Source organism: Mytilus californianus, unplaced genomic scaffold (genome assembly GCF_021869535.1).
Source record: "Mytilus californianus isolate M0D057914Y unplaced genomic scaffold, xbMytCali1.0.p SCAF_7, whole genome shotgun sequence".
NCBI lineage: Eukaryota > Metazoa > Mollusca > Bivalvia > Mytilida > Mytilidae > Mytilus > Mytilus californianus.
The window spans coordinates 117,704,194-117,719,582 of NW_026262723.1; the positions used below are offsets into that span (position 1 = coordinate 117,704,194).

A 15,389-nucleotide genomic window follows, 5' to 3' on the forward strand; every position below is an offset into this window, starting at 1 on the left:
TATATCCCAACTCGTTCGCTATTCTCGTGTTTGTAGTGAAGTTTTGGATTTGGCTGTATCTGTAGAAAACTTATTTCATACAGAATAGCACATCCGAAATTTTACGGTGATGTTGTACACCGAGCCCGGAAATTTAGACACGATCCGGGTAAACTTATCAATCCTTTAAATAAACTTATTCTAAAAGGTTACCTTTTCAACACTGTAATTAAATCGTTGAATATTGTTTTATAGGTGTAAATATTGATTTTGTTATCAGTAAATTAAAACCATACTAAATATTACACATATGTACTTTCACGGTACTACAATATGTCGATAATTATAGTTTGGCATTGCACAAGGTCATGTTTTTCACTGACTGTTAACGACGTCTTTACACTAAAACCAATGTATGTTGGACTGTGTATTGGTGTACTGATTGATATTTTAGTCTTAAATACATGATTTTTTTCATTAGTTGTTATTGACTTTTAACTATCTGTCAGTAACTGCGAGTACTCTCAGATCTGTACTTAGTGTTTTTTTGTTTTTTTTTGGGTTGTATAAGTACCTGTCCACGTCCACTTTGTGTTTTTGTTAGATGTATTTCTATTTGTATCCATCTGATGAGTTAAGTCTTTTTCAACTGATTTTTATATTTTGTTCTTATGTTGCACTGTTACACAACTGTCCCAGGTAAGGGGGAGGGTTGAACACTCACAAACATGTTTAACCCCGCCACATTCTTTATGTGCCTATCCCAAGTCAGGAGCCTGTAGTTCAGTGGTTGTCGTTGGTTCATGTCTGTCAGATTTGTTTTTCCGAAACTGTTTTGTTATAAATTAGGCCGTTAGTTTTCTCCATTGAATTGTTTCATATTTTTCATGTCAATACGGTATGGGTTTTTCTCATTTTTGAAGGCCGTACGGTTGCCTATAATTGCTTACATCCACTTCATTTGAACTTTCAAATTGGTGGATAGTTGTCTCATTGGCAATCATACCACATCTCCTTATTTTTATATTGTTGATGGAAATGCAACGAACTCGAAAGTGTTTTATTGTAACAACACTTGAATAATCAGGACCTGGGACTATTATACTAACAATATATTATGTCCTAGCACACAATACTTCACAGGATAGCAGGTATTCTGTGCAGGTTGCAACAGGGATTCCCTTATAGGTACACGGATTCACTTTTATAAAGAAATTAAAAAGGGTCAACCAATGTCTAGTAAATATTTTCACTACTAGCAGTGTAAAAGAAATATGATTTTTTGTTCAGAAAAGTACATTCGGCTGTTGTCTGCTCTTTGGTCGGGTTGTTGTCTCTTTGACCTATTCCCCATTTCCATTCTCAATTTTACATAACTGGGAAAACAAAACATTATCTTTAAGTTAGTCAAAACATACTAAATTCATTAATAAAAGTGAAATAACAAAAATACCGAACCCCAATGAAAATTCAAAACGGAAAGTCCCTTATCAAATGGCAAATGTTCAAACACATCAAACGAATGGAAAACAATTGTCATATTCCTGACTTGGTAAAGCATTGTTCAAAATCAATACATTTTATTTCAACAAATATTTTTATTCTGCAATTTAGAATGAAAAATAAATAGCTTTGTGGTTAAAACATGTTAAACAAATCAGTCAATTACTCTATGGTACACAAATGAAAAAAAAACTTATCAGTAAATAAATGTGTGGTAAACAAATAATGTCAAATTATAAGTAAATAATCCTGTGGTAAACATTTGCTAAGTACAAGATAACAGCTATATGGTAAACATCTGCTAAAGTATAGTACACAGCTGTATGGTAAACAATTGTCAGATTATAAGTAAATAATTCTGTAATAGTTATCCCATGAGGACGCGGTGTGTCAGTGAAAGATCACCCCGACGGCCGGAGGCCGGAGGGTGATCATACACTGACACATCAAGTACGAATGGGATAACTATTTTACATCCCAGCTGTTCTTGATTATATAAAAAAAACATGTACGCTTCATAACGTCTAGTTTGAGAACGCCACACAATCATTATAATATACTTTTCTTCAAAATCGCTTATCTAAAAATACTACCATCGCTAACATTTTTAACAATAAAAATCGTGGTTACCCTTCTATTGATAAGTGTCATGGCAAAAAATTACTTACATGTCCCCGTCTTTCCACCAACAATACGGTAAGGTCTACGTTTAATGGTCGCACATTTTCTTTAAATTTTGAAACTGATATAACTTGAAAAACAAACAGTATTATTTATTTACTCACATGAAGCAAACAGGGATGCGGTATTCAGTACGTAGGTGAAACTGGACGATATTTATCTAAACGCACGCAAGAACACCTGTATCGTTTTAAAAGACCCAATAAATTCAAAAGTATCATTTATCAACATCTTAAAAAGCACAATCATCCTATTAAATATTTAACAGTTCAACCTTTAGAAGTAGTAAATAAGCAGCCTGGTGAATCTCATTCAAAGTTTGTACGATCGCGGAAAATAATTGAATTAAATTGGATTAAAAAATTACAGACAGTCTACCCTCTCGGTCTTAATGATAATATCATGGAAATTGGTAATATATCAAGAACCGATTCTGTTAACATTTTGGATATAGTTTCTAAAACTGTTCGTAAAAACCGTTCTCATGGGCGTAGAAAAAATCGCAATCAAAGAAAATTTAGGACCAACCATACAAATATTTCGGACCTAATTTTTATTTCAAAAAACAACGGCAGACATTATCTATTAACCAAGCTCTGTTCTTTACCTATAAACAAATTAAATAAAATTTTAGAGGATTGCAACACAATTTCATATTGCAGTCCTAAGTATGAAATCGTTCAAATTATAATGGCATATTGTTATTCTAAACTGTTTCCCAAAATTGATCGCCCTGAAGATCATAAAAAAATATTTTATTAAAATAAAGTATGTCAATAAAGGTTTTGATTTTGTAAATATTGCCGGTATTTTTAACGACCATTCTGTTAAAGAACAAATTCCTGGATATTTTGATAATACTGAACTCCCTCTTATTTGTTATATTTACAAGAAATCTACTCGAAAATTTGTGTTTAATTATAGCCAAGTCTGTAAAGATGTAAATATCAGTGAAAATACACCTCCGTCATGTAATTGTAGTAATTCCGAATACACTTATGGCCCCATTTCCCATGTTATAACAGGAGACCTTAACATCGTTCGCGACCGAGAGTTAAAATCATTCCTCAGTAAAGGACCTAAATATCGTCCCCCGTCAATTATTAATTGGAATGAGTGTCGTAATATCATCCACGACTCACTTCGTGCTTACTGTTTGAAATGGATAAAACGGGAAAAAGCTGACAAAAAATCTTTGGACTCTTTTTTTAATTCAGTAATGAAGATAGTTGATATACGTATACAACATTTTAAAGAACATTTTACTCTTCACAACAACCATAAAAATCCTATCTCTCGTATCAAACATAAACTAAAAGAACTAGCCAAGGAATTTGTTTTTGTCCCGGCTGATAAAGCTGCTAATAATATCATTATAGTTTGACGTAAATTTTACATTGAGGTTCTGCAAAAGGAAATCACGAATTCACCAACATTCCAACTGACTTCATTTTCAGAAAACGATATCTGTAATAAACATAAACTATTAGCTACTTCTTCACAAGCAGAACCAAATACAATGAAAGTCCCAACTATGTACTGGCTTCCGAAGCTACACAAATCACCTTACAAATATAGATTTATTTCGTCTTCAAGTCATTGTTCCACTACTAAATTGTCTATTCTACTTACTAGTACACTTGGTACAATCAAAAACCTGATAATAAATTGTTCAAATAAGGCCTTTGAAAATAGTGAAATTAACTACTTTTGGAGTGTCAAAAACTCGTTGGAAGTACTTGATAAATTGCATGCATATATTGGTGATTTTGAATCTGTTCAAAGTTTTGATTTTTCTACACTATATACCACTTTGCCTCATATTCTTATTAAGAAAAAATTCACACACCTAATTAAATGGGCATTTAAAAAGTCGGAATGCGAATACATATGTTCAAACTCTTTTAGGTCATTTTTTAGTAGCAACAAACAAAAGAGCTATGTCAATTGGACATGTTTTGATACTATATCTGCCCTTGAATTTTTACTTGATAACATTTTTGTTCGCTTTGGAGATTCCGTATATCGTCAAGTTATCGGAATTCCAATGGGGACTAACTAAGCACCACTTATTGCGGACCTGTTTTTGTATTGTTATGAGTTACAATTTATGACTAAAATCAGCAAAGACCCATCGAAACAACATCTGATACAAAAATTTAACAATACTTTTAGATATTTGGATGATATATTGGCTCTCAATAATGACAACTTCAGTATGTATGTAACACTCAGAAACGTGTCCTTCCCCCCAAACGTGTCCGATTCCCCCAAACGTGTCCACATGACGTCACTGAACTGCAAAACATGTATAGTTGTAAAAGGGCGCCAAAGTGTGTCAATTGTATAAACGCCCAAACGTGTCCAATCCCCTAAACGTGTCCATATCAAGCTTTTTTTCTTTTTTCTTTTACTGGAACTATCATTCGTGTCCATATTATAAATACGTAGGTTATTTGGTTATTGCTTTTTCATTAACGTATACTCATTTTACTATTTCATAAAAAGATAGAAATAAATTACTTTCAAGGTCTTTTTAAACCGGCAGTATAACCAGGGTAAAAGTTGGGGCGTCCGTTCGGCTATGTTGGATGTAAATGTAAGCAGCCATGCTCAGTTAAATTGTAGATATTAAATCAAATACCTCATGTAGGGAGAATGTCCCATTGTCTGCGCATTAAAACCTTTGTAGCATTTCACTCTTTCATGGTGCCATCATTTGTATTTTAGAAGGCAACACTGATTTTTTTTTAAATTTCCGCAACTTTTATTTAAAACGGACTCTATAACATAACGGAGATTGAAGTAGTTTCTTACTGAAGTCATACAAAAATCGGTCTTTACTCGCTCTTAAATATTTTAGATTAAAATCCCAACTAGTGTTAATCCCGAATTACCGTAAAAATTTAGGCTCAATCCTTAATTCCCGGAATGATAATAGAATCTATCTACAGTATTTATTGTTAACATGATGTCGTTCAAATAATGCATAAAATATTTGGCACTGGACGTTATGTTTAGTTCGTGTGTCTTTTGTGTTTGTAGCTGTGGGCGTCGCAAAATAATACACTGAAAGTTCTGATACTTTATTCATGTCGCAATTGTCAAATAAACATACAGTGCATCGCATAAATTCACCCAGTTGTCTAACATTATACAAAGTTCATGGACTAGTATACGTTGTTTCGCAGGTTTACGTAAGAACTGAAAGTAAACAAAAAAGAACCATAAATAATTTTCAATGCAAAACCCTGTTGCACACCAGATATATAAACAAATCGCAGTATAACCTTACAAATATCATTATGACTATGCGAATATATCAATTATGCATATTAAAAGACATTTATTACATTAATAACGTTCAAATTACCTCTTTGGGCCATTAACATGTCAAAATTTGTGTAGCATCGTGATTCGTTTACAGGAATCTGATGTATCGCGGAAAGAAACGCCGATTTACTACTTAGCTTCTAATCGTAATATGTATCTTACTCTTAATCAATGTACGACGGTAACATGGCTCCCCAAAATTAATGTTTAATTTTTCAAAATATCAAAAAGTCTTATATCCACTATACTACCATTATGGACATCGCATCCTAAATGTCATCAAGCTCCTCGGTGGGGACTTCCTCGGTTTCCCCTACTTCTAATATTAACACTAATTTCTGAATCGGCCTATCTAATTCCTGAAGAGGTGACTTCCTCCTTCCATTATTGTCAATTTGAGCACCTATCGTAACCCGCACTTTTCTAACAAGCCCATCCTCATCTACGTGTGCTGTGTTGATCTTCCCAAGATGCCACTGATTTCGCGCGGCTTGTTCATCTTTGATTATTACTATATCGCCGACTTTCAAATTTCGTCTCGGAGCAGTCCACTTTTTTCTAGATTGTAGATTAGACAAATACTCCTTTCTCCATCTATTCCAAAACTCGTTTGCTAAGAACTGAACTCGCCTCCAGCGTTTTCGAGAGTAAATATCACTTCTTTGAAATTGTCCAGGCGGAGGAAGAATAATCTTCGACTTCATCGTAAGTATATGATTTGGCGTTAGGGGTTCCTCTGATAAGGGATCATTCAAATTGCCAAGAGTTAAAGGACGACTGTTCACAATTGCTGCGGCTTTGCACATAAAAGTTCTCAAAGATTCATCGTCCAATTGTGTACCAGATTGATGCATTAGTGACGCAAGAACATTTCTAACTTACCGGATTTGGCGTTCCCAAACTCCACCCATATGACTATCAGATGGGACATTCATTTTGAACTCTACAAAATCACACCCTTCATTCGAAAGAAATTGTCTTATACTTTTATCGTCCATTTCTGAATAAGCTTCCCGCAATTCTCGTTCCGCACCTACAAAATTGCTTCCTCTATCTGATCTTAGATGTCTTACAGGGCCACGTATGGCTATAAATCTACGCAACGCGTTTATGAATGAACTGGTATCAAGAGAATTTGCTGTCTCTATATGTACTCCTCGGCATGATAGACACGTAAACAAGACACCATAGCGTTTAAGTTCTTTACGTCCTTCTTTAATGTACCACGGTCCAAACAAATCAACTCCGCTATAAGTGAAAGGCGGTACCGGATGAAGTCTGTCAATCGGTAAGTCAGCCATTTTTTGTTCTTGAGTATTACTTCTATGTTTTCTACAAGTAACGCATGTTGATAGATATTTAGAAACGGCAGTACTACAACCAATTATCCAAAATCCGTTCGCACGTATTTCAAATGTTTCATGCCTCTTCCTTGGTGTTCGGCTTTCTCGTGGAAATGTCGTATGATTAGTTCTGTTACGTGTGAATGTCTTGGAATGATCACTGGATGTTTAACTGCTAAGTTATACTCGGCTCGTCGAATACGACCACCAACTCTAATAATTCCATCCGAATCTAGAAACGGGTCTAACTTGTATAATGATGACGTTTGTTTCAATTTAACATTTCGAATTCGGGTTGAATGTCTATCTTCATAGGTTTTACCTACACCAATCGATTGTAAAACAACTATTTCTTCGTTAAATGACGATGCTTGCAATTGTTTGATAATTTCAATCTCTGCACGTTGCATGTCGTTTACGCACAATTTACTCTCGGGTGAATTGTTTTTACTCTTATTCTGTGATCGAAGTGTGTCCTTTAGTTTTAAGCAAATGCTAACGGCTCGCTTTGCGTGATTCCAATTAGAAAAATATTCCAAGCGTTCAATCAGAGACGCAAATTCAATAACATCCATCTTAGTAGAAAATGCTTTCACCATCCGTATTTCGGGGTCATTAAGTGTCAAATCGGGTTTATTCGCATCTGCGTCGAATGATTGAAGTGTCCATAAAAATTTCGGTCCGGTAAACCAATTCGAGTTCGTCACCAAATCATTTGCGCTTGCCCCTCGTGAGGCTACATCTGCAGGGTTTTCCTTCGTGTCTACATATTTCCACTGTGTTGGACTAGAGTGTTCTCTAATCTGTTGCACTCGATTTGCTACAAATACATGAAATCTTCGGTTGTCGTTCGCAATATAACCGAGAACGATATTGCTATCAGTCCAAAACCACTCAGTAACGTTCTCGTATCGAAGTTCTTGTTTCAGTAGTTGACTTATTCTGACTGATACTAGAGCGGCTGACAATTCCAAACGAGGAATTGTTAATGAACGACGTGGAGTAACTCTGGCTTTTCCCATTAGAAGTGTACAATGAATAAGTTCATTTTCATCAATTAATCGGAGGTACGAGCATTGTCCATAACCTAAAGTGCTAGCATCAGAAAAATGATGAAGTTCGCATACTGTTATATTTCCAAAGTCTTTCGGTTTTACACATCTCTGAATGCCTAGCTGCGCTAGATTCTGGATGTCATTTCGCCACTGTTGCCATCTTTGTATCAAAGTTTCAGAAGGCGGTTCGTCCCAATCAATTTGATCGCTACAACATTCTTGTAGAATCTGTTTTCCAAGAAGTACGAAAGGAGAAAGAAATCCCAAGGGATCATACACGGAACTTAACGTTGAAAGTATTCCTCGTCTCGTGAGTGGTTTATTCGTAAGTTCAATGCGAAATTGAAAAGAATCGGATTCGATACACCACTGTATGCCTAGAGCCTTTGTAATCGGCAGTTTGTCATTTAATAAATCTAAGTTCTTTAGATCCTTTGCTCTATCTTCGATCAGTATTTGATTCAAAACGTCTTTTGAGTTTGACTGAAACTTGTGCAATCTTAAACCTCCTTTGTTACACATATCCTGACTTCGTTTGACTAAGCTAACGGCGTCATCGACGGAAGCAACAGACTTCAAACCGTCATCTACGTAAAAATCATTTCGCAAAAAGTCTGAAATATCTGATCCAAACTCATCTTCGTAATCGTCAGCAACTCTTTTCAGACCAAAGTTGGCACAACCCGGAGATGAAGCGGCTCCAAATAAGTGTACGTTCATACGATATTCTATAGGATCTCCATGAAGATTGTCGTCTTTCCACCACAAAAATCTTAAATAGTCTCTATGATCTTTATTAACGTTGAACTGAAGAAACATTTGTTCAATATCACAAATCACGGCGATTTGTTCTTTCCGAAATCTACACAGTACTCCAATAAGAGTGTTCGTTAGGTCAGGTCCTTGTAGCAAATGATCATTCAAAGAATGATCTTGATATCTAGCACTACAGTCAAATACAACACGCACCTTGTCAGGTTTTTGGGGATGGTATACCCCATGATGAGGTATATACCATACATGACCATCGATATCCTGTTCAGACGATTCAACCTTTTCTACATATCCCTTTTCGATAAAGTCATTCATGCTTGTAAAATAATGATTACGATATGTTTTATCCCTCTGAAGACGTCCTTTCAATTGATTTAAACGTGTTACTGCAATATTCTTGTTGTTCGGTAGAATAGGCGGGTTTTTATCTTTAAACGGCAGTGGCATAACATAATGTCCATTTTCAACACTTATTCCTTCATTAAGAATAGAAATGAATCTTTTATCATCAAAAGAAAATGAAATCTTGTCAATGTTTCTATCTGAAAAGTCAAGTTCCATCATGCGGGCGACTTCACTTGGAATTATTTCCTTAACGCTCGAACCAAACGAAAAGTAAACATGTTCTAGATCTCCACTTTTATTTCCTCTAATCGATAACTCATTCGGAACCTCGAGAGCTAGAGTTCGGTGACTGAATCCTATCGAGTCGCAGTTGTCTATTTGCAAGGGATCAACAATACCAACAATTCCCCATCCTAAATCTGTTTTTTGTCCATACGGTCCGTTATCAATTGAAGGTATGACCTCACGTGGAATAAGTGCACGAGGACAATTGTAACCAATCAATAGTCCAAACTCACAATCTCTGACGGGCATCAACTTTCCTGCAAGGTGTTCTAAATATGACCATCGACGTGTCATTTCAGCTGTCGGAATATGAGATCGGTTTGCTGGCATGATGTCACGTGTAAATACGTTTGGAAGCGGTATTTTAACTTCACTGTCAAATCCCCTAACCATTAGACCTTTTATTTTACGACTGTCAACTATATGATTTTCTGCATGCATTGTAGAAAGTGAGAGTTTAACATCTGTTCCACTGAGTCCTAACGCACGGCGTGTTTCATCTAAAACAAAAGTAGTGTCCGACTGTGTGTCTAGTAAAGCATAAACGAGTCTTTCATTCTCGGGATCGTCTGAATGCGACACATAAACTGGCACAATCATAGAACTTTTGCAACTTGCTTTTGTATTGTTCATGAATACGGCTCCGGTCTGTGACTTACAATTTTCCACGGTGCCAGTTTCGAACGGTTTATCCTTGTTTACGGAAATGATCGGTTTTTGAAAGTCACCATGTAAAGACGTCGGATGAAACCTTGAACATACCTCACATTTTTTACGTTTTTGACATTTCTTCGATGTATGTCCGTACCCAAGACAACCAAAACAAAGTCCCTTTTCTTTCGCAAAGTTCTTTCGCTCGTTCACTGATTTCCCAAGAAACTGATAACATGAATTGATGAAATGACCAGTTTTCTTACAGAATGTACATGTTTGATCCTTGTTGTAACTGTTATGGTTTTTATCAGGCACTCGTGAAGTTTCTGTCGCAAGAACGTTTCTACGCTGATTATCATATTTACCACGCTGAAATCGATTTGTCTTAAACTTGTCACTAGTGCTATTTGTAGTTTCTGATCTGACCGACTGTATCGACGTTACCGGGTCGTTTGCTATGATTGCTTCCTTTTCTACAAAATCTACAAACGTTTGAAATGAAGGAAATTCACGCTTATCTTCTTTGTGCTTCGCAACGATTCTGGACCATCGTGTTACAACCCAATCCGGTAGTTTTGACAAAAGTTTTCGATTTTCTCTATTGTCGTTTAGCGCGTTCAATGTTCCCATAGTTTTCATCGCAGACAAACACTGTTTAAGAAAGTCGGAAAATTTCCTTAGAGCAATATTGTCTCTAGACAGTACTTTCGGCCAATTATCGAGTCTATCACGGAATGCATTACTGATAATAAACGGATCACCGTATCTCTTCTCAAGGAGTTCCTTTGCATCATCGTAAGCGTCTTCAGTAGACAATACTAGAAAGTTTTCAATTACCTCTCGCACTGAATCTCCGACATACTTTCGCAAGTAATGTATACGTTCAAACGTCGGAATTTTTCGTTGTTCAATAAGAGTTTGGAATGATGATTTCCACGCAGGATATTTTAAAGGATCACCAAAAAAGACCGATGGTTCGGGTGGCGGCAGCCGACTAAGACTCACTTGTTCGGCGAGTGATTTCGTAAGGTCTTCAATTTGAACGTATTGTCCTGTAACATTAGCAGTGTTTACATTCTGAGGTAGAAATGTTATAGCTGATGGATTAAGAGTTGCGGAACTTACGCTTGTCACAACTGGCGCCGATTTTACGTTGGTTACTACTGGTTCAGAACGCGTGTGTGTCACTACTGGCACGGAACTTACACTTTGTACGAATGACTGACTTACATTCAATGCAGACTGATCTAATATTAATTGACGGACTTTGGGTGTAGGCTTAGCTTGCCTAGATTGATCGACATTTGAGACGAATTGACCTTGACCTTGTAGACTTACAGTCGGGACAGAATGACCTTGAACTGGATACTTATAACTTATATGGTGTATTGGTTGAACTTGATCATGGTCAATATTCAACTTCTTCGGAACTGTTGACCTTGGCAGAGTAGTTACAAAATCATCATGCTCATCCTTAATATTTTCTATAATGTCAGTATCTACTTTAGCATCCGGATTAACGTGTTGAAGAAATTTATCGAGAATATTAGCTTCCGGAAGTGATCTCTTTAATTCATCTAAATCTGAGCCTTGACTAGCTTTATCGATTACATCTAGCTTGGCTTCTGTAGCCTCTAGTTCACGTATCGTTTGTATCCTTTCCAATTCTAATTTCGCCTTCGCCTCGATTTCAATGTACTTTAATTTTGCCTTCAAGTCTGCGGCTCGCGAAGCAGTTTGTGACCGTTGTGATGCACTTGATCTATGTGAATGAGATGAATGACTAAACCGTGACTTACATGTATATGAACCTCTAGTTTCTACATTGTCTCTATCAATTTCCTGAACACGAGTCGTTATCCTTTTCATGAGATCTGCGTGATAGTTTTCACAAGTTTCGTATCGCTTAAATATCTCAGTTTCACTTTCACTAATTAATTCGGAATGACCATGTGACTCACATTCATTTTCGATAAGATTCGATAATTGTTTATAAACACTTGTTAAATGATTCATGTTTTCAACTAATATATTTCGATGTTCACGAATGATATTTGTGTCTTTAGTGTCACTTAATTGTACTTCTATTTTGTTTGACCATGACTTCCATGAGGAAACGGCCTTCCGAAAGTTTTTCTGTAAAGTATCAACTTGCCACAAAAAACCCTTATCGGTTAAACTTCGCTGTCGTGTGCTAGTACGAGTTACACCGCTAGCCTCACATATATCGCCCTCGACTTCGCCTCGGGACATCATGACTAATTATTTCAAGTTATCAACAAAGGGATTTAAGCAACATAAAATCATTACCTATATATGATATCAATCAAATATGTAACCCTTTAAAATTCAAATGCATCATATTCAAAATAAACATACGTTTTGTACCCATATGTTCATGCATTTCATCATGTTAAAACAGTTTAAAGAATCCTTATTATAAACCCATATTCAAATACTATCAAAAATCAAACATAATACAAAATACCAAAACATAGCAAATAAATCAATGCAATAAATCAATAATGAGTCAATATCTCTAGTAAAAGTTCTCTTCAACTGTTCGGTCTTCTTTCTGTTGTTTCACGAATCACTATAAATGTGTATTGCCAAAATCAATGTCTTGAATCTTTTCCATAACTTTACACCATACCACATTTTACAGCATGTCTCATAAAAGTTCTGTTTACAATTATTACAGCATCAAAACGCATCGATCTGTAATTGTTCATCAAATGGATTCTTCAAATCTGTTTCGCAATCGTTTACACATCAGACAAGTCAATGATGGAGAGTTCTTACTGTAGCTGTGGGCGTCGCAAAATAATACACTGAAAGTTCTGATACTTTATTCATGTCGCAATTGTCAAATAAACATACAGTGCATCGCATAAATTCACCCAGTTGTCTAACATTATACAAAGTTCATGGACTAGTATACGTTGTTTCGCAGGTTTACGTAAGAACTGAAAGTAAACAAAAAAGAACCATAAATAATTTTCAATGCAAAACCCTGTTGCACACCAGATATATAAACAAATCGCAGTATAACCTTACAAATATCATTATGACTATGCGAATATATCAATTATGCATATTAAAAGACATTTATTACATTAATAACGTTCAAATTACCTCTTTGGGCCATTAACATGTCAAAATTTGTGTAGCATCGTGATTCGTTTACAGGAATCTGATGTATCGGGGAAAGAAACGCCGATTTACTACTTAGCTTCTAATCGTAATATGTATCTTACTCTTAATCAATGTACGACGGTAACAGTGTTGCTCGAAACATAAAAATTATTAAAAAACCTGATAACCAGTTTATGATTTGAAGAGCTTTTAAAATATCAGAACTGTTGAAAAAAGGGAAGTCAATTCTGCTGAAAGCCCGCCGTGCAATATTCGGATTAATATAAATAGTATCATCGGAGTTTATTAGTACAAAATAATTTACATTGTAAACGACTAATTCAACTGTACTAGAATTATTTGTATGTTCGCTCTAAATGAGCATGAAATAATTGCAACTGGACAATAAGCAATTTCAGTCAAAAATTAATTCATATGTTACAGATTAAATTTACAATTATGCTAATCATTAATAACCGGCATTGTACAAACTAATGATAATAAATGATCACTTCATCAACTGTGTCCCCCATCATAGAATTTAAGACATACATGTATTAGCGCTGAAAGACGTGAGACATTCTGGCGTTTAATAGTGGACACGTTTTGGCGAATAACAATTATCGGACACGTTTGGGGGTTATGAAATCGGACACGTTTGGGCAATATTGAATATTACGGACACGTTTGGGGAGAATGGACACGTTTGGGGAGAATGGACACGTTTGGGGGAATCGGACACGTTTGGGGGGATGGACACGTTTGGGAGTGTTACATGTATACTAAAGAAATTTATCCTGTTGAACTTACTTTAAATAAAGCTAATAATAACAATGACCACTGTCCTTTCCTCGATCTTGATATCTATATCATTAACGGGAAGCTTAATACAAAAATTTATGACAAAAGAGATGATTTTTCATTTCCTATCGTTAATTATCCATTTTTAGATGGTGATGTTCCCTTGTCACCATCTTATGGTGTTTATATATCTCAACTTGTACGATTCGCTCGTGTATGTAACAACGTATTAGATTTTAGCGAGAGAAATTTATATATTACTGAAAAATTATTACACCAGGGTTTTCGATATCATAAACTAGTCAAAACATTTACTAAATTTTATCATCGGTATAAGGACATCATTCGTAAATATATCTCAACATGCAGACATCTTATACGTTCGGGTATTTCACATCCAATCTTTTATGGTAATATTCTTTACAAAGCACAAAAATGTCAGTATTCACCGCAAAAGCTAACAAAACCTTTAAACAGACTTATTAAGAAGGGATATAGTTACGATACTGTTGTCAGGTCATTAAAAATTGCATATTTTGGCTTTAATATTGATTCACTTATAGGGTCTTTGCATCGGAATTAAACATATTTATTCTAAAACCAGTTGTTGGCATGACACGGGTTATGTTCTTCTCATATATTTTATGACGGTATAATACTAAACCCCTAACAGGAGGGATTGTGCCTGATATTCATATGATGAAGACATAATCTTTCAATCAGTTTAATTGAGGTCTGGAGCTGGCATGTCAGTAACTGCTAGTAGTCTGTTGTTATTTATGTATTATTGTCATTTTGTTTATTTTCTTTTGTTTCCTATTCTGACATCGGACTCGGACTTCTCTTAAACTGAGTTTTACTGTGCGTACTGTTGTACGTTTGTTTTTTCTACATTGGCTAGAGGTATAGGGGGAGGGTTGAGATCTCAAAAAACATGTTTAACCCCGCCGCATTTTTGCGCCTGTCCCAAGTCAGGAGCCTCTGGCCTTTGTTAGTCTTGTATCATTTTTAATTTTAGTTTCTTGTGTATAATTTGGAGTTTAGTATGACGTCCATTATCACTGAACTAGTATACATATTTGTTTATGCGGGAGTTTCTCGCTGCATTGAAGACCCATTGGTGGCCTTCGGCTGTTGTCTGCTCTATGGTCGGGTTGTTGTCTCTTTGACACATTCCCCATTTCCATTCTCAATTTTATTTATATATTACTATATAGTATATACCCTTAATGAGCCCCGGACACAATGTTTAAATATGCTAAATTAACTGAGAGTTTTCATCCAGTCGTCCTGGTGTAGCGGTATGAATCGTCGGTCTATATGCTAAAGGTCTTGAGTTCGATTCCCAGCATAGACACTGTATTTTTTCTACATACATTTTGATAGTTAGTCTTTTCCGTGTGAATATTTCTAAGTTTTATTGTGGATTTGACATTCCCGCCAAAATGTTACAGAACAAAGGAAAGCATGCAGAACAAAGAAACGTAAGCTATGGTGATCT

The 15,389-nt window shown here is 35.7% G+C and overlaps 1 protein-coding gene and 2 long non-coding RNA genes across 3 annotated transcripts; all 3 read right to left on the reverse strand.

The window, feature by feature from the left end:
• Positions 1–5,233: 5,233 nt before the first annotated feature.
• On the reverse strand, positions 5,234–5,768 carry LOC127709441 (uncharacterized). Its single transcript, XR_007985679.1, has 2 exons — positions 5,537–5,768; positions 5,234–5,367 (listed from the first exon to the last, which is right to left on the reverse strand). It is a non-coding gene; the product is annotated as an uncharacterized LOC127709441 (long non-coding RNA).
• Positions 5,769–6,880: 1,112 nt separating this feature from the next.
• On the reverse strand, positions 6,881–11,821 carry LOC127709652 (uncharacterized). Its single transcript, XM_052215258.1, has one exon. It carries the CDS (start codon positions 11,819–11,821, stop codon positions 6,881–6,883), a length of 4,941 nt encoding a protein of 1,646 aa, XP_052071218.1.
• Positions 11,822–12,784: 963 nt separating this feature from the next.
• LOC127709440 (uncharacterized) lies at positions 12,785–13,228 on the reverse strand. Its single transcript, XR_007985678.1, has 2 exons — positions 13,088–13,228; positions 12,785–12,918 (listed from the first exon to the last, which is right to left on the reverse strand). It is a non-coding gene; the product is annotated as an uncharacterized LOC127709440 (long non-coding RNA).
• Positions 13,229–15,389: the final 2,161 nt, after the last annotated feature.